The sequence below is a fragment of the Urocitellus parryii genome, chromosome 3 (genome assembly GCF_045843805.1).
Source record: "Urocitellus parryii isolate mUroPar1 chromosome 3, mUroPar1.hap1, whole genome shotgun sequence".
Lineage (NCBI taxonomy): Eukaryota > Metazoa > Chordata > Mammalia > Rodentia > Sciuridae > Urocitellus > Urocitellus parryii.
The window spans coordinates 75503679-75528545 of NC_135533.1; the positions used below are offsets into that span (position 1 = coordinate 75503679).

At 35.3% G+C, this 24867-nt stretch overlaps 1 protein-coding gene across 4 annotated transcripts in view; it reads right to left on the minus strand.

Moving 5' to 3' along the window:
* Positions 1-24867, minus strand: part of Crppa (CDP-L-ribitol pyrophosphorylase A) — a 281597-nt gene that overhangs the window by 240174 nt on the left and 16556 nt on the right. For all 4 annotated transcript variants that reach the window (XM_026408688.2, XM_026408708.1, XM_026408698.2 and 1 more), the window contains exon 3: positions 10078-10227. In XM_026408688.2, the coding sequence (XP_026264473.2) occupies positions 10078-10227 (150 nt within the window). The remainder of the gene's footprint in view (positions 1-10077; positions 10228-24867) is intronic.

A 24867-nucleotide genomic window follows, 5' to 3' on the forward strand; every position in this document is an offset into this window, starting at 1 on the left:
AGTAAATGAGATAATATTCATAAATGAGAATTTAAAATTTAATGGCACCAATTTAATCCCCAAGATTATAATTGCAATAAAAACCTTTCAAAGGGAATTTAACCCAAGATATCGGACTTATTTAAAAAAAAAAAAAAATCAGTACATGGATTATCAGTCACATTGAATAGCTGCCTCAGATTCCCTTGGTCTCACCTGCCCGTCCAGTTCTAAAAAAGTAAGTACATATGGACCTACATAGTTCTATATCTAAGAACAGTCTTGTCTAGTTTCTCTCTCTAGCTACCAGTAAAGCACCAAGGTACCCATCATGTGATCTGACATTCCTTCTGGAGGGGCTGGGTAGCGCAAGCAGAAGCTCACTTTGTGGGAGAAATGTTAACCAAAAGGAGCTGGCAGGGGAATTCTGTTTCTCAGAATGCTCCACTGGAGTAAAGAATTCGAACACTTTTGGATAAACCTGTCTGGATGTGTCCCATGTGATGAAGTGACCAGCTGTGTTCGTTTGTGAAGCAATGACCAGACCAGTAATATATCATCTTGTATCAGCATTTAAACTTCGCCTAAGGCTGTATTTGCCAAGGAACTTAAGCTAAAAACACAATTTTGGAAGCAATTAATAAAATAATGAACTAGTTTCACAAGAAACAGATCAGTGAATAATGAACCTCAAACAAACTTACATATGTATTACAAATTAGCAATGTAACAGAGGTACAAATTAGAGAAGAATGGATGATTCAGTAAATGATGGTGGAAAACCTAATTTACTTTATAAAGATTTGAAAAAAAAAAGGAGAATTGCAGAATATACTAAAGTGATCTCTAAATCAATTAAAGATCTAAGTCTGAAATGAAAAGCAGATACCAATAAAATACAACCACAACATGCAGATAAAGGGGGTATTTTTTTTAAAGAGAGTGCGAGGAGAGAGAGGAGAGGAGAGAGAGAGAGAATTTTTAATATTTATTTTTTTTTTAGTTCTCGGCGGACACAATATCTTTGTTGGTATGTGGTGCTGAGGATCGAACCCGGGCCGCACGCATGCCAGGCAAGCGCGCTACCGCTTGAGCCACATCCCCAGCCCCAAAAGGGGGTATTTTTAAGACCTAAAATTCATAGTTCTTGGCAATATCAAAATTATGGTTTATGCTAATGATTAAGAATCTGCATAAGGGTTATTAAACCTAAAGACTATAACAACCAAGGTCACAGAATGTTTTTTTTTTCCCCAAAACTAAAGCCAAGACAATAACATGGCTATATAAGTACAGCAGTAGAATAACTTTTAGAAGAAGAAAATGTATAAAGTAGAAAATGATACAAGAAAACTATGGGAAATATAACAAGTAGAGAAAAACATGGCTTTGTAAAGTGTTCAAATCTTTAGACATACCACTTAGGTCTAAATTTGTTTTATGTTGTGAAATATCATGAATATATACATCATGTTTTCATTAACAAGTCAGATGCACCAACTGGTACTATGGTTTGCAACTGACATTTATGTGGAATAACAAAAGTTTGCAGATGTTTCAACCTAACTTGTTAAAGTTAGCACTTTCTCAGTACCAGAAGTTTGATCCTCTCCCTGACAGTGATCCAATAATGAAGACAAGGTTTTGAGGAAAAGGAAAAAAAAAATTTACTGATTTTGTAACAAATGAAAAAATGCAGTGGACTCTCATCTCAGAGGCTGTGATTCTGTCAGTGGGAGCAGAGGGCTTTTAAAAGAGAAATAGAAGGGATGTTTTCCAAGTATCACTATCAGTAAATCTAATTAATCTTATATCCTTGAAAGAGCCGTTTTTCCAGTTTCTAAGTCTGGAGCTTTATTCTTGTGGGCAGTGAGCTAAAGGGCAGATAACTCAGCTGAGGACAGAAGAATGTTAATCTTGCTTGCCCCAAGGTTATGGAGGGGAAGGGGAAGGAGGAGGAAAAATAACACATCAGTTTAAAAAAAAAAAAACCATCAGTAGTCAAGCGTTTGTATTTAAAGCATGAAGTGAACCCCCATTATATTCTTACTCAGAATGCTTCATCTTTAAATACCTATTTTTCCTCATTTATTCCTCATATTTCCTTTCATTCACCTTTCCCCTTGAAGTTCTTTTATTCCTTAACACTTTACTCAATTTCTATTTGTTAAACAACTCTCTTCTTCCTATCTCCTTACCTACCCTCCAAGTGACAAGTCTCTACCCAGACTTTAGTCAGAGCTTCTTTCCCATAGTGACCTTCAAATCCAAACCCAACTCAACACTCAGCAAAGTCTATTTTCATCCTCACTTCAGGAGCTAGGATTGAAAATACAAATTAATACATGTGTGAAAGGAAGCCTAATAGAGTAAAGGAAGGAGAATGAGAGGGGAGGGAAGGTGGGGGGAATCATGAACTGAAATAGATTTCCATTCATGTACGAGTTTGTTGGGATGAACCCAACTATACTTATAAAGTTCTAATTAAAAAAAAAAGGAAGAGAAGAGCCAGGATTTGAAGGGAGGAAAAAAAATAGGAAACTATACTCTAAAAATATAGATAAACTGAGAATTATGTTTGGTGGATAAAAATACTTTTCATAAAATTCCATCTTTAAAAGTAGTTAACTGAGCATCTGAAGCTCAGGTATGTTGACACTTAATGCAAGAAACAAGTTTGATTTATTGTAATTCAGTGGAACATTGGCAAACTATGTACTAAGAATAGGAATTCCTGTCATATTCCTCGAGTTTTATAGTTATGTCTCTGGGTTTTGAAACATGACAAGAATTTTTAAAAATTTGGGGAAAAAGGTGATCTGACTAAAGGTATTTTTATCCTTTGAAATTAAATAGGCAGTGATTTTTAAAATACAGGTTCTCAATTTCCATTAAGCATAACATGTAAATATGTTCCTACAGTAAAGTCTAGGATATCAAAGCAAAGGTACATAATGAACACCTTAATTCACTGGTGAATCCTGTCATACTTTTCATAATGTGCATTTTCACAAAATGTAATTAACAAATTACCTAAAAATTCTGTGTACCTAAAACTTTGAATGCTAGAAATGAGGCCAGGTTTCTAAACAATGAAGTCCAGGATACCATCTGTGACCACTACATTAATTTTCTCAAGGAACAGATTAATGTGATTTGAAAAGCTTCTTTGTATGAAAGTCTATTGTTTTTCCTAAAATTGAACAGGACAGAATTTTTTATTTGAATGTTTAATAAGAATCTTCGACCAGTCTTTTCTTCAAGTTCCTGGGGACTGCATAATTTTCACTATTCGATTTGTTTGTTACTCTTTAATAGTCATTGTTATTTTCTTTAAGAGACTGCTAAAGGAAAAGATTCCTAATTTAAAAATTCCCAAGAAACAAGTTTTTCCTCCCCAAATGATCTTAAACCAATAAACAAATATTTAGTTATACAGAAGAGCCCAAGACCCATCAAAAACAGCAAGTAAGTGTTTATGTATCTTAAGTGTCCCCCTTGTAGATTTTAATGACTTTGAATTATTAATCCAGACAGGCAACAACATTTCAGCATCCATGAATGCAACCCACCTCTGCTTCGTGGGTACACCCACACATATTTAGACATGCAATCGCAAAGAACACATTCATATATTGCTAATATAACTTTATAGTTAGTATATTAATGTATAATGATCCTATTATAATCTTTTTAATACTCAACAATTCTATATAAACATTAGGTGACCCTTTAATACTTTTATATATGAATATGTCACAATTTAATTGATCCAGAAATAGAGTAAGAATTTTTTGCATTTATGAAAGTGCTGCAAATCAATAATTTACTTGCAAACTCTCTGCCTATACATGTACAAACTTAAATGAATTTTTTAAAGGTTTTAGAATAAGTGTACATTTTTGATGTATGCAAAGCTGATCATATAACTGACATTAGTGTTAAAAAGTAAATATCTACCTATGCATAACTATGTATGCATGAAACTATGTCAACACTTATTCAGAACCTAATATGCCTGGCACAGTGGCACACACCTGCAGTCCAAGCAGCTTGGGAGTTGGAGGCAGGAGGATCACGAGTTAAAAGCCAGCCTCATTGATGGTGAGTCGCTAAGCAACTCAGTGAAACCCTGTCTCTAAATAAAATAGAAAAAAGGGCTGGGGATGTGGCTCAGTGATTGGTACCAGGGGTTGAACCCAGGGCACTTAAACAAAACTAAAAACTATATGACTGCCTCCCACCTCTATCAACCTATCACATGCCTGGGTACATAGCTGAAGGAAATAAAATCAGTTTACAAAGGAACACCTACATATCCATGTTTATTACAGCATTATGCATAATAGCCAAAATATGGAATTGGCCTGGGGTGCAGCAGATAAATGGATGAAGTCTGTATATATAGTGTTCTCTTTGTCAGCTTTGCATTGCTATCATCAAAATAACTGACAGAACAGTTAAGAGGAGCTTGGTTTCAGAGGTCTCAGTCCATGTCCAGCTAACTATTGCTATGGACCTGAGGTGAGGCAGATCATCGCAGAAGGCCATAGTAAAGAAAAGCTTCTCTGCTCTTGGCAGCCAGGAAGTGGAGAAAGGGAGAGATGGAGAAAAAGAAAGGGAAGGAGGGAGAAGAGAGGAAGACAGAAAGGAGACAAGATACAGTGCCCAAAAGTATGCCCCTAGTGATCTACTCTCTGATCATATCCCACCTGCTACAGTTACCACCCAATAATCTGGTCCAATTATTAAGCCATCAAATGGATTAATACACTGAAGAGGTTACAGCTCTCATAATTCAATCTTTTCACCTCTGAACATTACTGTATTGCCTAACCCATGAACTCTAAAGGACAACTCAAGATCTAATCCATAACATACATAATAGAGTATTATTCATCCATAAAGAAGAAATTATGTCATTTTTTAGAAAAGAATGGATTGAACTGGAGGACCCCTTAAGCAAAATAAGCCACATACAGAAAGGCAAGCATCAATGTTCTATCATATGTGGACATTTTAAAAGTTAAACAAAAGACGACCTAAAAGTAGACAAGGGACTATTAAGGAATATAATGTGAAGAGGCCAGAGGCAGTTATGGAAGAGATTAGAATGAAAAACAGATCCCATTTATGTATGTAATATGCATATATGGCCATATCACAGGGAAACCCATTTATTTATACAATGTGTTAATAAAAAGATTAAAAGGAAATGCCATTCGTATTTTACCAGACTAACAATGTAGGAAAGGCATCCAATGTTTTACAATTTGAAAGGAATTAAAAAAAAAAAAAAAATCAGGAAAACATGTAATGGGTTGGCCTAAACTAGTATGTTCAGGGCAAGATAAGGTTCCTTGAGCAATCATCAAGTTAGTATCTAATGGACAAATAACAAGATAGGAAAGAAAGAAGTTCCAGATAAAAGAAGGAAGCTCATATTTAAGAAACTACAATCTCATATTTAGAGAACTAAAATAAGGCGAGTATGGCCAGAACACACAGGGGGTGAGACAAATCAGAAGAAAACATGGGCTAACAAGCCAGCAGATGAGCATACAGAATGGCATCTTGACTTCTATGACTTTCTACCAATACTGGATGAGGAATTGTCATCCATATGTCCAGCCGTACACGTCTGCTTTTATTTTGCCACAGCACAAAATGACCATTATTCAGCTTATAAGTGTTTCTTCTAAAGATGATTCAATTTCCTATGACCTTCATTACAACTGCTCAATTTCTGATCAACTTTTGCCAACTGGTAAACACTATTATGTATTTTCTGCACGAGTTCCACAAAGGACAGTTTTACCTTGATAAAAAGCAAACATAAGTCTATATCTCAAGGCCACATAAATGATTAAACTATTCAGTAGCTTTGTACAATTTTTAAAATTTATTACAGTTTGCCACAAATGCCCCCAAAACAGACCTGACATTTTTGTCCTTGGGACAGTTTTGCATATTTTTAGGCTAAATATAAGAATATAATAAAAGGCAGTATTTACCATTTTCTGAAACCTCAACACCTCAGCTGCCCCACTCTCAGATGAGGACCTGTACCCTACATCAAAGAAAACAAAAAAAAAATGTAAATCCTCCCACCACCTCCATTAGTCCCTCTGCATCTGTATCCACATACTCTGCCTTTCCTTCTCTTCCTACAGAGGAGCCATTACTACTACTGGCCAAGATCAACTTTGACACCACTACTCTATGGGTCCTGACTCCCTTCACTCCAGCACTGTCTTTTTCTGCCTGCTGAATCACCTCCAACAGTGCATCCATAAACTCTTGTATCATCCATCTTAGGATACAAAACTCTCAATCTATAACAGCTTCCAGCTATACCCTTCAATTTTCTGCTCTTATACACAAATGTTCCTCTCAAAATTGACCCTACTATTTATTCTGTATTGAAATCAACCCTAACCAGGGTTTCGTATCTGCCACAAGTTTCACACACTGGTGATCTCAATCTGCCGACTTATGGGCAGTTCTCTCACTACTTCTTTTAAATCCATATGCACCATTGTTTCAATCTTAAAACACTTTCTGCACTAGACTTCTAAGACATTACCTCCTTGTCCCTACATCTATTGTTCTACCTTATTGGTCACCTCCTATGGTAGAGTAATGTCTCCCTCAACAAACAGAATTCTTGAAATGTGTGAATACATTAACACATGGCAAAGGGACTTGGACAATATGATAAAACTAAGCATCAGATGAAGAGATTATCCTGAACTATCCAGGTGAGCCCTGTGCTTGGGGTAATCACAAGAAGCCTTCAAATAGGTAGAGAGGAGAACCAGAGTGAGCACTAGCAGAAGTGACAATGAAAACAAGAGGCTGCAATAGTATGTGAGAAGAGTCAGATACAAGGAATACAAACAGCCTCGGGAACTGGAAAGACAAAGAAATGGGCTCAGAGCCTCATGAAGTAAAACCACACTGCCAAATCTTGATTTTACAGCATACTACAATGACACAGCCATATCACTGTTTATAGCAACAAATTTCACAACAGATAAACTGTGGAACCAACCAAGATGCCCATCAACAGATCAACTGGACAAGCATGTTGGTGCATGCCTGTAATCCCAGCGACTTGGGCTAAGGCAAGAAGATCGTGAGTTCAAAGCCAACGTCAGCAACTTAGCAAGATCCTATCTCCAAATTTAAAAAAAGGAGAAAAGGGCTGGAGATATGAGTCAGTTGTTAAACACCCCTGGGTTCAATCCCCAGTACAAAAAAAAAAAAAAAAAAAGAAGAAATTGTGGTAGATATACACAGTGGAATATTACTCAGCCATGAAGAATAAGGTTGTGACATTCACTGGTTAGTGGATAGATCCATAGACTAAATTGTTAAGTAAAATAAAACAATCCCAAGAAACCAAAGGTCGAATGTTTTCTCTGATAGGTGGATGCTAACCCACAATGCAGAAGTTGAGAGGAAGAATAGAACTTCAATGGATTAGACAATAGGGAATGGAGGGTGGATAGAAATAGGAAAGAGGATGAATGAATCTAACTTTCCTATACATGTGTACGTCAGTGAATCTCACCATTGCGTACATCCACAAGACAGGAATCCTAATTAGAATAAGACATTTATACAAGCATGGAATATATCAAAATAGCTTCTACTGTCATGTATAACTAAAAAAAAATAAAAAATAAAAATAAATCAGCAAAAGGAATATAAGTAGAGGAAGGAAAGTAGAGTGAAAGTCAGGAAAGGGACATTGAAATCAAATTCCTTGAGTGTATGGTTTTATCAAAATGAACCCAACTATTATGTATAACTATAAGGCTATAAGAAACTAAAATTTTAAAATATTGATTTTAGACTTCTGATCTACAGAAATATAAGAAAATAAATTTCTCTTCTTTTAGCTTGTTAAGTTTCTGGTAGCTTATTAACAGCAGCAATAGGAAACTCCAATACTTCCAGCTCAAAATTTTGGTTTTGAGCTCTCCTGCTTTCTACACAGACTCATTCGAAGATCTTAATCAACCCTTTGAGCATTAAATGTCTGATGATACAAGTCTCAAATATGTATCCCTAGCTAATGCTCTTTATGTTTATATACTTAACTATCTCCTTAACACTTGCAGTTGTACATCTATAAAGCATCTCATGTGTATCAAAACTCAATTCCAAATATGCTCCCACAAAATCTTCAATAAAGAGCAACTGTATTCTAGGTTTTTAAAGCAAATCTTTGGGCCTATGACTCTTCCCTATCTTTGAAGCCCCATGTACAATCTACTAATTTTCATAGTTTTACCTTCAAATATATTCAGAATGCAAGGGCTTCACAGTACATTCTTCACTATCCAAGTTGTCCTAATTGTCACATCACCTTTTACCTTGATTATGGTCATCACAATAATTTCACTTTTCCCTAGTTCTGTAGATTATTGTCCCACGACTGACAAAGCGATACCAGACAAGACTATACGTTAATTCCCAAAGACTGCTGTCTCTTTCAGGATAAAATCTGGAGGCCTCTATCACCACATTTAGGGGGCACTATGGGATATGGAACCTGGTCCTTTCCAGCCACAGCGTCCCCCGTTCCCCCCCCCGATGTCACTCTTCTCTAGCCTCAAACCTTCTTATGTTGTCTTATGTCTTGAAATGTATGACAAAAATGGTGAAAAAGGCTACTTTAATGTGAAGCTCATAAAATCACACCCAAATTTTCTTCTGAAATATACCTATTATATACCATATTTATTCTATTACAATGATTATATGAAAGATTATTCCATTAATCTCAGAAATATAGCAGTATATTCAATGAGATTTAGTATATAAAATAGGACATATGAACTCAAAACTCAAATTTATAATAACATATGTATAATTAATGATTAAATCATGAAGAAAAATTCCAATATTCCAAATTATTTTAAGTCAGACCACCAGTGGAACATTTTTATCATTAAGATCAATTCATATATATGATCTTGTTTTAAAACAGTAACTGATGCAGAAGCAAAGACCGATTCAAAATTTAGCATATGTGAATAATCTCTACCCAAATTTTATTATATATGCTTGTAATATAAAAGTCAATATTCATATTATCATCTTGTAATCTTAAAGTCCATACATTTCAAACTATTCACTGATCATCTAATATCAGCCAAGCACTGAATTAGCTACACTAACTTTTCTAATTGAGAAATCTGACAAGCTCAATACATGATATTCAATATCCGTCTACTGAAATTTGAAAATGAATGACAATAAAACTATGTAAGGGGCTGGGGTTGTGGTTCAGTGGCAATAGTGCTTGCCTTGCACATGTGAGGTCTTAGGTTCAAGCCTCAGCACCACATAAAAACAAAATAAAGATATTGTGTCTAACTAAAAAAATTTTAAAAAAGAGAAAACTAAGTACAGCAGTGTTTCCAAACAAAAGAAAACAAAGCTATTCCAGTAACATGAACAAAATTTTTTGACATTTAAGTTGTCACTTATATTTAACTCAGATTTTAATTAAGAAAATGTTTTATCATCTGTGCAGAAAATTTACCATGACAGGCCTGAGACTACTGTTTTTAAGAAAACCCATTAAGAAGGTAGGTCCTGGGCCAATGTCTAGAAGTTAACTGATAGTTTTGATATGTTCTACCTAGACTGGCTTGCATAAAAGCATTGTTCGTGCTGAACATTTGCTTTTCTTCAGAGAATGTGGAATTTTTGTACATGCTAGCCAGGGGATGGCTAGGTAATTAGCCTCAATAAACATCTTGGGCACTAAGTCTCTAATGGGCTTCGCTGGGGAGAAACCTTGTGCAAGTGTTGCAGGATTTTCATTGCTCGGAGTTAGGGGTGTACTGCTGGCCCTTCAGGGGAGGGAGAGAACACAGGGAAGCCTCCAAATGCATTCCTCCAAATGGCCTGTGACTCTTGTGAGCCAGCTGCATATTACTACTTCACTATAATATATCTTGCCTAGAATACAACTAAATGCTAAGTTCTATGAATGCTTCTATAAATTTTCCAAGAGTAGACATAGTTTGGGATAACCATGGCATAGTCAGAGCTTTCTTAAAAATCCAGGATTCTTACCTGCTGATATGCTTCATAAATCACATCAAACAGAAAAGCCTGTGGCATTTCACTTGCTCTGTGTCTGGCACGTTCTAGCGAGTGGTCTAAGCAACCATCAGCAGAGGGACTGATGACAGTAGATACGAGAGGTCTAACTGCTCCTGCAGCCTAAAGAACAAACAAGAGTCAATCGTACACTTATTTCACCTATGGAGCATTTTAAAGTAAACTCCAGATTCTGAATCTCACTTTCACAAAAACAGATTATTCAAACCTTCAACAAGCTATCTCAAGAAAACATCTAAACAAAGCATTCAAGTTTGCAAGTCAATTATCTCAGGTCAGTAATGAGTTCTACCATGATAATGTTCTACAATGATAATTCCATTTACCAAGAGGTAGAAATTATTATTTTCATTGTAGATTCAAATCCTTTTTATTACAGATCATTGAGATCAATGCCCTAAAAGGATGCTAAGATAAAATTGGGTATTCCCCAAAGATGGGCAGGAAAAAAACAATTATGAAACTGAGTTGCAAACTGATGTTTACTTGTTAGTGTGCCTCCAGAACATTTAATTTACACATTAGGGAGTTTGTTTCCTTAAATCATCTAAGATCCCCACAATGAGACAAAACAACCCACACAATGAATTTATGTCTTATTCCTTTGAAAACAGTTCCTTTCAGACATAAAATCTCCTTGCAAAGTTCCTCAGGCAACATGTCCAATGATTTTCATTACTATGATGAAAGTTCTGTCTCAATAGTTGGATCTGAACTTTATTTAAAAAAACAAAGACACCTTTATGTCTGACAGTTTTATTTTTATTAGGGTCTTGTTTGTAACGAAGTCTTGAATGGCATTACCAGAGAGTTACCTTAATGAAGTTGCCTTAAAATAAATTTCTGTGGTAGGCTGTTAAGCTGATCTTATATCAACTTCAAAATGTTCTTTCTTCTGCAATGGTTACATGAGCTTCACAGCACATGAAGCCAATGCACAAATAGACCAAGTGTTCTCTTGAAGAGACTAACATCTGAGTAAGATAAAGCCCACATGCCAGTTTACAAAAGCCAAGGGACTGGCTGAAAAATCAAAGCTTGTATATGAGCCAAGTAGACAGTTTACAAATTGCATCACCATTTCCAGTGCCTCAAGTGGAAATTTGGAGCCTAGGCATAAATGCAAAAACGAGACAGCTGGGAATGACATAGGAAATAGTGAAGAGTATTCCAACTAGGTGAAGAGTAGATAAAGAGCAAACCCAACTGGACAAGCCTAACACCTGCTAGGGGTTAGAAAACAAGACAGAAAGGAAACACATAAATACCCATAAACAGACATTACTTTTTAAGGCAAAAGTTACATTTCCACTGCAACTACTTGTAGGTACTATTGGAATTGTATTGCAGACTATGAAGTTAAAAATAGAGCATATGGAGAACATGAGATATTCAAAATGACAGTGTGAGAGGCTCTGCAGACTTTCTGCCAGCAAACTAGTGAAAGATAATTTTGTTTATAAAAACCATTTAAAGACTAAGAATTTTCCCTAAGATATTCAGCAGTTGAAGTAAAAAAAAAAAAAAATTCTTCTGATTTTGAGTGTTAAGTGTTCATAACATGTCTTTATCTGTGCCCCATTTCTTTCACAGGCCTTCCCCCAGCTCAGTGTGACACAGCCCTACTGGGTATAGGCAGAATTTTTTTAAAATGGGGCTCAATCTCCTCCAAGAGGAGGGCCACAATGCCAGCATTCCCCATTCCCCTCAATACTATTACATAGACTAAAATCTGGGCAAGTGTAGTTAAGATTCTCTAGCTCATACATAGGACAGCAATTGTATGCCAGGAAGAGAGCAAGAAGACAGCTATAATCTTTGGTTGTGGGGGTGTCTTTATAAGAGACACCCCATCCACAGTTTCAGAGCATTAATGAATGTAGTGATTTTTTTCAAAGTGGAGAAAAAGGGTCTAAGAATAGATATCTATGATGCTTTTCAAAGGAACTAAGTTTATTTGAAACTGAGTTCAGGGAGATTCAAGCCTAAATGCAAAGTGCACTCTTAAAAGAAATTTAATTATCATGGTAAGTAATTAAGGAGAGTGGTTATCTACATGAAAGCAAAAAACTAAACTGTAGGCCAATTAGAAATTGGGGACTCAGGGATCAGAACGAATACCAAACCAGCCCCAAAAACCAACTTGAGAGGATGAGGCAGGAGGATTACAAGTTGAAGACCAAGTTCAGAAAGATATTATAGTGGCACCCCCTTTCTCCACAGAAAAGTCTGAACTGGGCTTCTCCAGAAATCTTCACCATGGCCGATTTTAGGACTGTCAGCAAAAAGGTCTCTACAAAAGAGCTCAATATAGATAAACTTCCTATTTTCGCATTGCCCTGTCTTACTTGGCCACTGGCCTGGAAGAAATTAGCACTCCAGGTGCTGGGCACACCCTTTCTAGTTTTTCACAAACATGTATCCAGTAGTTTGTAGAAATGTGTAAAAAAGGCCTCTGGCCTTGAGCTGGGCTTCACAAAGATGTCTACATTTCTAAGATAAGAGAAGTTACCAATTGGGCTCCATGGTAACAGCTGACAGGGGGAGGAAAGAAAGGGGAGAAGCAGCTCTCCCCTTCTCGGGTTTATCCTTGAAGGGCTAACCTGCCCAGAACAGTGAAAGAAAAAATCTGCTTTTCTGTGAACTTCTACAGACTGTGAACTTCTGAGCCCCTCCCCTTACATGCTGGGTATAAAATTCTGAAACTACCTGAACCTGGAGTTCAGGGGATTGACTGATTACAGCCGAAGCTGTGCCCTCTGAACCTGGCTACAGCCAAATAATACTATTTCTTGCTATGTTTGATGCCTTGCCTCATCTGTTTCTACAACAATATCATTGTATCATAGCAAAGGGAACTGTTTAAATGCATGGGAGTAGAGCAATTATGTCCCAAGCAATATCACAAATTTGAGCTATTAGGAGACAATGAAAAGAGTTTAACAGGTAGGAATGATAACAGGAAAAAATAGTGTAATAGATCAGGGAATGAAACATTCAAAGAGCCCTGCGAAAACCACATTATTCCAAGTCCCTGTCATCAAAATAAAACCGATCAGCTGGGCACAGTGGTGCATGCCTGTAATCGCAGCAAGTCAGGACAGTGAGGCAGGAGGATTACAATTTGAAGGCCAGCTTCAGCAAGATGTATCATTGTATCATAGCAAAATATTAAAAGCCAAAGGCAATTATAAACCATGAAAGCAGCAAGGAAATGATTTATCATTAACAAAAGATCAGCAATAAGATCAAAAAACTTTAGGTAACATATTCATTGCTAAAGGAAAAAAATCCATAAGGGATTTTTGTAATCAGCAAAGCCAACGTTTAAATAATAAAAACAGAAATTCACAGAATGCTTTGCTAAAGGATTAAACACCACACAGAGACACACACACACACACACACACACACACACACACACACCAGCAAATCTAATCTAAAAATATAGTAAAAACACTTATTGCTTCCTTTTCATGAACTGATTATAAAAGTAAATGAATAGTTAATTGATTAGCCTATCATGTTGAAATGTAATATTTACCAAAACAAAGCACAAAAGAATTTAATAGGAAAAAGGTGTACAGAAGTAAGGAAATGACAGTGGATAGGAAAATGAATTCATACTAATAAACTGAATATTGCAAACATGATACTTTATACACACACAATTTTCTCCTATGAGCTTCAATAAAGAACAATGTAAACTAATAATTGAGATGATGAATTTGAGTTTCTGACACACAGATGTAACATGCTTTCTAATAACTTGGGGGGAAGAATACAGCAAGAATAATGCTTCTATAGCTCATTCGAATTAAGATAGCATTATTGTAGGCTCCAGAGAAACCTCAGAATATAACAAAAAATTAAGGAATTAGAGGATTTAAAATGTTCCAATAGAAAATATTCCTCTATACAAAAACACTTAGATCCATCTCATCCCAGTTAATATGGCATTTTTTTAAATATTTATTTTTTAGTTGTAGTTGGACACAATACCTTTATTTTTATGCAGAGCTGAGGAACAAACCCAGGGCCATGCATGTGCTAGGCAAGCACCCTACCACTAAGCCACAAACCCAGCTCCCTAATATGGCAATTTTCAAGAATACAAACAACAAAAAACATTGATAAGGATGTGGGGGGAAAGGTACACTCATACATTGCTGGTGGGACTGAAAATTGGTGCAACATTTATGGAAAGCAGTGTCGAGATTCCTAGAAAACTTGGAACAGAACCACCATCTGACCCGGCTATCCTACTCCTTGGTTTATACCCAAAGGACTTAAAATCAGCATGCTACGGTGACACAGCCTCATCGATGTTTACAGCAGCTCAATTCACAATAGCTGAACTATGAAACCAACCTAGATGCCCTTCAACAGATGACTGGATAAAGAAAATGTGGTATAGATACACAATAGAATGTTACTCAGGTATAAAGAAGAATGAAATTATGGCATTTGCAGGTAAATGGATAGATCTGGAGAATATCATGGTAAGTGAAATAAACCAATCCTCTGATATGGGGATGTTAATTCATAATAAGTTAGTGGGGCTGGGAAAGAATTGAAGTACCTTGAATTGGGCAGAAGGTAGTGAAGGGAGGGTAGGAGTAGGAAGGATAGAATTGGATAGTAGAATTGAATTGGATGTCATTACCCTGTGTACGTACAGGACTACACAATCAGTATGCTTCTACTTCATGTAGAATGAGAAGTTATACTCCATTTATGTATGTGTCAAAATGCATTCTACTCTCATGCATAACAAATTAGAATAAAATAATCTACATTAAATAAAATAGTCCTCTAATACAGAAGCAAGCAGTAGAGATCAAAAACATAATACAAGAAAAATCAAATGCAAACTGGCAGACATAAATCCAATTATATAATACATTAAATATGTATGGACTTAACAATTCAATCAAAAGGCAAAATTGCCAAACAGGATATTTTTTTTTAAATCCAACTATATGCCATCTTCAGGATACACAATTGGAAAAGATACAAATAGATTAAACATAAAAGACAGTAAAATATTCATATATAGTATATACACCTTAAAATTTTTATAATATTAGTAAGTAGGACTATCTTATAAAGAAAAGGGTAAATTCATCAAGAACATTTAAGAATCGAACACAGTCACCTAACAGACCCCTCAAAGCACATGAAAAAACTGAACTGAGCAGAGAAATCAACAGTTGGCAACATCAATAACCCATTTTCAATAAAGGATAGAACGAAGTAGACCAACATGGAAATAGAAGACTTGAAATACACCATAAACCAAACAAACCTAACCGACATCCATCCAACACACCACCCAACAATAGCAAAACACAGGTTCTTAAGTGCACATGGAATATTATCTAGCACAGACTGGTGGGCCATAAAACAAGACTCAATAAGTGTCAAAGAATTATAATTATACTAAGCAGTTTCTCTGCTTAGGATAGAATGAAACTAAAAATCAATTTGAGAATTTTACCAATATGTGGAAGTAGAAAAATCACTAAAATATGAATCAAATATTTTGAGATGAAAATATAGACAATATGAAAACATTTAACGAATGCACCTAAAGCAGACCATAAATGCAGATTTTTAACAATAAGTACCTGTATAAAAGAAAACAAGTCAAAATTGTAACTTTCTACTTAAAGACACTGGAAAGAAAATTACACCTAAGGCAGACATAAGATGAGAGCAGAAATAAATTATTGACTTCTTTAAGAAAAAAACTAAAATATGATTCTTGGAAAACAAAGAACCAGTAAACCTTTAGTAACCAAAAAAAGAGAAATTAGTGAAAAATATTTTCATATAAGATTGATACAAATGTCACTATAAACAACTGAATTTCAACAAATTAGAGAATACATGAAATGACTAAATTGAGAAATTATAAAAACTAATTCAAGATTGTAAAGTCAGATTAGATCTACGGCACTAAGAATTTAAAAACATCCCAGAGTGAAAAGTCACTGCACGGCTTCACTGGTTATTGCCAAAAAAATGTTTAAAAAAAAAAAAAAACAGCATTAACTCCCTATAAAGTTTAAAAAAAAAACCTAGAACTTTTCCAACAAGTTTTGTAAAATTAGTATTGCCTAATGCAAAAAAAAAGCCATCACAAGGAAATAAAACTACAGACCAATATACTTATGAATGTACAAATATCCTCAAAATAGGTCTCACCACACCGTATCCTTAGAGGATTGGTTCCAGAACAGCCTAAGCATACCAAAATCCCTGAATGCTCAAGTCTGCTATGTAAATTTCAACATTTGCATAACTACACTCATCCTCTCATGTACTTTAAATCTTGTTATGGTTTGGATGTGAGGTGTCCCCCAAAAGCTCACACATGAGACCATGCAAGAAGGTTTTGAGAAATGACTGGGTTACAGCATTAAGCTAATCAATGAATTAATCTGATGGCATTACTGAATGGTAACTGGAGGCAGGGGCAGTGTGGCTGGAGGAAGTGGTTTATTGTGGGGTGTGGCTATGGGTATATATTTTGTATCGGCAGAGCGAAATCCGCTTTCTGACATGGGCTGCTTCTCTGCCACACTCTTCCTCAATTGTGGTCTGCCTCACCTTGAGCACCAAAGAATGGAGATGGCCTTCTATGGTCTAAGACCTCTGAAACTGAGTCCTTAAACAAACTTTTCCTCCTCTACAGTTGTTTTGGTCTGGTCTTTTAATCACAGCAGCAATAAAAAAAAAAAAGCTGACAGACAAATCTCTAGCTACTTCATAGTACCTAGTACAACATAAATGTTATGTTAATAGTTGCTATGCTATGTTGTTGAGAGAACAACAAAAATAGTTTTCATGTGTTCAGTATGAGTGCAGTTTTTCCCAAATATTTTCCACCTGCAGTTGGTTGACTCTATAATATGTAACCTAAGAATATGGAGGCAGACTGTACTTACAAAACAAATTCAGCAACAAATAAAAGGTATTACACACCATGACCAAATGGATTTATTCCAGCAATGCTAGGTCAACACACACAGCGAGTAATGAATAAAGGACAAAGCACGTGAACATTTTAATATATGCAGAAAACTGCACAAAATACAAAATCATGAAAAAAGTACACAAATTAGAAACAGAAGAGAACTTAATCTGATAAACAGCATCTATGGAAAAACTCAATGGTGAAAGAATGTTCTCCTTTTATGATCAGGAAAAGGACAAGAAAATCTACTGTTACACTTTTATTGAACAGTAATGGAAATTTTAGCCAGGAAAATTAACTCAAAAATTGTAATGGAAGCTATCCAAGAGAAATAAAACTTTCTCTATTTGCAGATGGCAGCATTTTACAATAGGTACCCCTTATGAACTCTTTAAACAACTGTTAGAATAAGCTAAATATATAAAATCAATCTTATTTCTGTATAGTAGTACACAAATTTTTTAAAATCCATTTACCAAAATAAAAACCATCAAAAATCCATCAAAAAAATCCATCAAAACCAAAATCGGAGTAAGTTTAACTGAAAAGTTCAAAAGTTATACTCTAAAAAATACAAAAAAAAAAAGTCCTGCTCCTAAGGGCCAACATGTACATTTACATACTATTACCCATTTCCTCTCAAGTGCTCCTGTATATCAATAGTCTCTTTATATCCTTTCTCAATTTCTATAACTCTATTGAATTACCAGTAGCATACAAACATGCTAGAACATTTGCCAACATTAAATCTGTACTATTTTGAGCATATATGTTTCTCTAGCTCAAATTTCTTTACCCATGTGTGAACCAAAACTAAATTATCTATACTACCTTATATCTCCAGTTTCTTTCCTCCCAAAATTCCTAGAATCTACTTTAATCAGGATATTACCTCCTGAACAAAAATATATTTACCACAATCAACAATAACCCACAGTGCCAAATACAATTGTAATTCTTACACTTCCAGAGTGTTAGCTTGGCTTTTCAAAACATTTGCAAGCATTCTTTTCATACTACTATATCCTAAAATTTTTAAATGGTAAAGTCATATAGCTGAGATCCCAGACTTCTCTATCTATACTCACCTATAGACAAACACAAGTCCCATGAATTTCAAACACCATCTATATGAAAACTTCTGAGCATATTTCTGGCCCAGTCTCTCTTCAACTATGAATTTGTATATCAAAAATACCTAATGAGTATTGCCAGTCGATTCAAAATAAACATCTCAACTATAACATTAAAATCAAAGTTTTGGGGCTGGAGGTATAGCTAAGTTGGTGGAGTGCTTGCCTCACTCACATGCACAAAGCCCTGGGTTCAATCACCAGCACCACACAATAATAAAATGACATAAAGGCTCATTTATGCCACTTAATAGAACTTCTTTCAGTGCATATAACATCTTAGCCAGTTTATTATTGTCTACGAAATGAAAAACCTTAACCATGTGTTTTATTACATGCCTCTCTAGCTTTAAAATTCTATTTTTTAAGGAATGCCCCCACCCCATCCCCAAAATCTAAGAGTTCCAAGTCTCCCTAACAGCAGTCATATTCCTACAGAATAGGTATCAGGATGGCTATTTCCCAAACAAAAATAGCAACACCAATTTGAAAAGGTGGCAGAATATTGTCAAATATTCATCCAAAATATCCACAATATAGTCACATATGCAGAAAGCATCGATTTCAGCAGTGCATATGAGTAGACAGTCATTTTAGATTCTTACTGTGGTCCCACTTTCATTCTATGATCTAGTTCATGTAATACTTATATTCATTATTTAAAAGTTGGATAACTACATTCTAGTATCATTTTACATACTTTTCATATGCACCCATCATCGAGCTTCCTTTAAAAGAGGAGCTGGGAACCCCAAAAACACATTTCTCTCTGGAGCTAGCCTGCATTCTCCCTTGAATATGTTATCTTCTTTCCTAAATAAATCTGTCTACTCCTCTGAGTGGCATGTGCTGAAATTGTTTTCTCCTCACATAAGTCAAGCACTTCATTGGTTCCGAGGAGTTTCCAGGGAGAAGGGGAAACATGATTCAGATCTCTCTTTTCTCATGACAATTCCTTTATTTGTACTGTTTAAAAAAAAAGGATTTGTTGAACACCTTCACAGTACCTAGCCTAAAGTTCTAATGATTCAGACAAAAAGGAGACAATTGTTGAAGATCTTGAAGTCTAGTATACATAGCTGATAAACGCAACCATGATTACAAGGTAATAAAAAAATACTGCAGGTAGTAAACCCAGAGTTCCAGAGACAGAGTGGGAACCTCTAACTGCCCAAATGATTTTCAAATGCTTGACACACATGGATAAATGATTAAGCAAACTACTTCTTAGAAAACATTTAAAGATCTCTAAAATTTTAGGATACACAAATATGTATATCATTTAAAAAAACTGGACCACAGAAGTAGTTAAAGAAGTGTTAAGAAAATGGGGAAGGGTTTCTTGAGCTAGCAGTTATGGAAAGTTATTAGACAGCTATAGTGATCAAGACAGCGTAGGAAAAATAGACCAATGTTAAGAGTCCTAACAGACCCATGCATACATAGAAACTCAATACATGACTAAGGTGCAGGGTAAGGAAGAGATTGTTCCATAAATAGTGCTGGAACAGTGAGTTACATTTTCAAATAAAAATGAAATTGGTCTCCAAAAAGTAAGCTTTAAATTTTACATTTCTAACAGTTTTAAAGGAAAAATGACGAATAATTCATGACCTCAGTATAAGACAAAAAAAAAACAGATACAAAAGTCATAAAGTAAAAATTACTAATGTCTTCCTTTAACAAAAAAAATGTTTTTCATTACAAAATACTATTTACAGAACATAGCATAAAACCGGCCAAGTATTAGTATCCAAGTTAGTTGTCATAGTTCCTATAGCACAGTATTTAAAAAGTAGAAGACAAAAAGACATGCACATTTCAGTAAGAATATCTGAAGTCCACAGATATGAAAAAATACCCCAACCTATTAACAAAATGCTAATTTAAGATCGAGGGAAAGCATTTCCCAGTAACTTTAATGTGAAAAAAATAAGCCTAACAATATTAAGTAATTGTGAGGATGCAGGGCAGCTCAAATTCCTATTACAAATCATTGATGAAATTATAAGTTGATACAAGTTTGGAAACAGATTTTCTGTTAAACCTATAGAATCAAATCATCACTCTAAAGAAATCTTCCCAAACATGCACCTGAAGTTTAACAATTTTCATACTAGAAGCATCTGCATTAGCAAAGACCTAGAAAAAGTCATCTCTAAAATAAACATATATACATGAATGTGATATATATGTGAATGAAATATACTGCAGACGTTTACATGAAATAGTTTATCTTGCACAAAACAAAGTTCAAGTATACATAAACAAAATATTCCTTAGGGACACATGCTTCAAAACTAGAAAGAGAAAATAAAGCTCAGGTAATATTATCCATTTGGGGGACTAAGTAAGACAGGGGAAGAAATGGTTGCAATTTAGAGCTAATGTTCTATTATACCAGGTGGCAGACACAGAGGTATCCAAATTTCTCCACATATTTTCAGCATTTAAGAAGGAATTTTTAAAATGTGTATTTAGAGGCTATCATGATTTTTTTATTTTTTTAGTTTTCAGCAGACACAACATCTTTGTACATGGTGCTGAGGATAGAACCTGGGCCGCACGCATGCCAGGCGAGCACGCTACCGCTTGAGCCACATCCCCAGCCCCTATCATGATTATTAAAAACTAGATTCTCAGGAGCAAAATCCATCCACAAAACAGGATCGATTAATTTCAAGAATTAGTACACTTGTCTACGAAGCCTCAAGATCAGTAGGAAAAATACTACAGTGTGAAGAGTACTGAATGGCAGCAGCTTCAAGGGTCTTAGTGAACAAAAGGCCAATGGAGAAGTCGTAAGTTAACTCTCTTGCTGACCCTTCTGTCTCTCACCTAGCCATCTGGTAAAAACAGACAAAGATGATAATGCTAACAGGTCTGTACTCCTAGACTTGTTTCTTTTAACACCCTTGGGTTTAAAAACAAACATGCAATAAAACTAGGTTTTCTGAGAAAAAAATATCAAATTATGACAAATTTAGACAAATACTGTTACCGACAAAATATAATATCTGGGAAATTTGTTTATATGAACCATCATTCAAGTTATCAAATGAAAATGTCCCCTTAGGTATTAGCTTAAGCTCTGAATGGAAGTTTAACAACTCAGCACCACGGTGATTACTCATCTCTCACACTAATCTATCAAAGTATTTACACATGTCAATCATGAAAGACATCAGATACAAATCATAAAATGCAGAATAATGAACCCCACCTCTAATTTTTTGTTTTAAACACAAAATTGAACAATCCCTATGATCCATCAATGCAGCAGGTACTAACATGTATTCCTCAGGCATCTAAATTCCAGCTAATTAGGACAATGTACCACAGAAATCTTCCAACTATATGATTACAATTTCAGCTAGCCGAGTTGTGTTCAGTCAGAGGCTAATGTTTATAAAATATATTTAAAGCTAACCTACTGGTTAGTGTTTTGATTTTTTTTTTTGGGGGGGGGGGCAGGGGTATCAGGGATTGAACTCAAAGGCACTCAACCACTGAGACACACCCCCAACCCTATCTTGTATTTTAGAGACAGGGTCTCACTGAGTTTCTGAGTGCCTCGCTGTTGCTGAGGCTGGCTTTGAACTCAAGATCCTCCCATCTCAGCTTCCCGAGCCACTAGGATTACTAGTGTGCACCACCATGCCCAGCAATTTGGAAGTACTTTATAAAAATATGAAATATTCTGTATGAATAAATTGTACATACAAATTATCCAATATGGAAATAAAGGCGTTTTAGCTAAAACTATGTTAAAATTACCATGTAACTATGCAAAATGTAAGTATATATGATATGTGCAACAAAGAGCAATAGACAGGCCAAGCACAGTGGCACATGTCTGTAATCCCAGCAGTTCGGAGGCGGAGACAGGAAGATCGCAAGTTCAAAGCCAGCCTCAGCAATGGTGAGGCACTAAGCAACTCAGTGAGACCCTGTCTCTAAAATACCAAACAGGGCTAGGGGTGCAGCTCAGTGGTTAAGTAGCCCCGAGTTCAATCCCCAGTGTCAAAAAAAAAAAAAAAAAAAAAAAACACAACATAGTCTCCATTCGTATCCTAAACTTAAATTATATTATTAGGAATTAATCTTAAATCTAATGTGATCAGGAATATTATACTGTATATTAACCTTATTTATTTCATTTTAATACCTATTAATCTGTCTTGACCTTCCACCAACTTCATTTGAAGTTAATTCATAGAACAAATACAAAAGTAACTGAAATCCAAACAAAACCTTTTCAAGTAGTAGCTTTTCCAGCATAAAAAAAATACACTTTCACCTTGTTCCATGGAAGTCCCTGGAATAGTTCAATGTATACCCTAGGAATTTTTCCACAAGTTAAAATGCCCAAACTTTTCACCTAAATAAAGTTAACATAACTGTTTTGTCACAGAACTGCTTCTTCAACCCTAGGATTTAAATTGGTATAAAGTTTTTTATTTTCTTTTTCTGATAATGACATGTAATCCAATTGCCCAGGAAAGATCATTACCTCACCCCCAAAGAACTATAAATTTGATTTTCATTGCACTGATCATAATAAAATGCAGGTGATGAGCCATAGTTAATTCCACTTAAAAATCAAATTTCCAAACGGTCAAAAATCTGTCAAATGATTTTCCATCTCTAAAATATATACCCAAAATACAAGGCATAATAGTTATAATACTAGTTGTAGAAAAGCATATTATTCTAGATGCACACAGAAAAACAATGATATGATTTACAGCACTTGGAAATCCTGTTAAAGAATCAGATTACATAGATACTAGAAATATTATTATGATTTGAGTGTTTCATTTTCCAAGAGAAATAAAGATCACAGATTTTAATTAAAAATTATTTAAAAGTATTTAATGAGATTTATTTCAACCCAAAGAAATGATTTGTCTATAAACCTTTGGTTTTAAGTGTGCTGTAACATTCTACCACTACTGAAGGTTTTCTTTTTCTTAACCTGTCCAAGGAACAAAATATTCAGAGTCACTTTTAAACTTATAGTATATTCTATTTGCTTATTACATTAATAAGCATTATTCACCTTGTTGAAGAATAAAAATAATTCTCTAGAGAAAATATGGCAGAAAATATCCCCCAATAAAAGAACCCACAGATATTTAAGAGGATAAAACTGCAGAGAAATCCTATAAGTTCATTATTAAAATGGCAAATGAGTTAAATTAGATCTAAGGCAACTTTTATCACACCAGAATTCACAATAGTCAAGCTATGGAACAAACCTAGGTTTGTTTGGATGAACAAAATGCGGTATATACACACAATCAGGTTTTACTGAGTCATAAAGAATGAAATTAAGGCATTTGCTGATAAATTGATAGAAATGTAAAATATCATGCTAATAAGCCAGTCCCACAAAGTTAAGGGCTTAATTTTTTTTTCCATATTTGGAAGCTATACCAAAATAAGAGGGGAAAAGAAAAATAGAAAAGGGAGAAAGGAATCCCATGAAAATGAAAGAGATATCCGTGGAATAAAGGAAGAGAATGAGAAGGGGAAAAGAACAGGAAAAGAAAAGAATGTTGGAATGAACCTGATCAAACTTTCCTATGTACATATATGAATACACTATAAGTAGTGAATTGAGAAAACAGAGGAAAGATGATTATTAAAGAGATAAGACTTTTGAAAGAACTTAGAACTCCTGGATGAAAGGCCAAGGTTTGTCGTCGGAGATTAAAATGCACACAGACAGATAGCAGTGATAAAGATGAAGCACTTTACTGCAAACTGGTGCTAGCTTATATAGAAAGTGAGAGTCAGTTATCTTAAACCAGGAAGCTTCCGGGGCCAATCATAGTAAAGGTCAGGTCATCACCTACGGTGCACACACGACCACCCTGCATAAGATTCATGGGGGTCATGAACTGTCCATGAGTATGGAAGATGGGAGGGCCAATTAGAAGGTTTTCAAAACAACTTGTTATCCGCCCACTGGCAACTTGCCTGTCGCCATGTTGCATTAGGGGCTCCTTATTTGAAAGGCCCAGGGAGTTCTAGCCGCCCACTGGCAATTTGCCCACCGCCATGTTTGAAAGGCCCAGGGATTTCTCAGGGAGACTCCCAAAACTGGAAATAAGACAAAAAATCCAATATAAAATTCAGTTGCAAGTATTAACAGATTATATAGAAACAATTTCAGGCCTTGAACACAGTATATGAAAACTCGAACACTGAGTTAAAAAAAAAAAAAGATCAGTATATACAAGAACTGACAAAATTGAGAGACCAAATGCAAGAGTCACTGGAATTAAAAAGGCTAATTATATTAATGACCTTTTTTACTAACAGAAATTATCCAAACCTTAGGAATAAGCTGGAAATTCACATACAGGATTCTTATAGAACCTGAAATAAAAAGATCAAAAATAACCTCTCCAAGACACATTATAATCAAGATGTCTAACAGCATACAGATCAAATATTAAAAGCCACAAAAGAAACATCAGGTCACATCTTGGGTTGGGGTTGTAGCTCAGTAGTAGAACACTTGCCTAGCACATGTGAGGCACTGAGTTCAATCCTCAGCACCACATAAAAAAAGATATTCTGTCTACAACAAAAAATAAGTACTAAAAAAATCAGGTC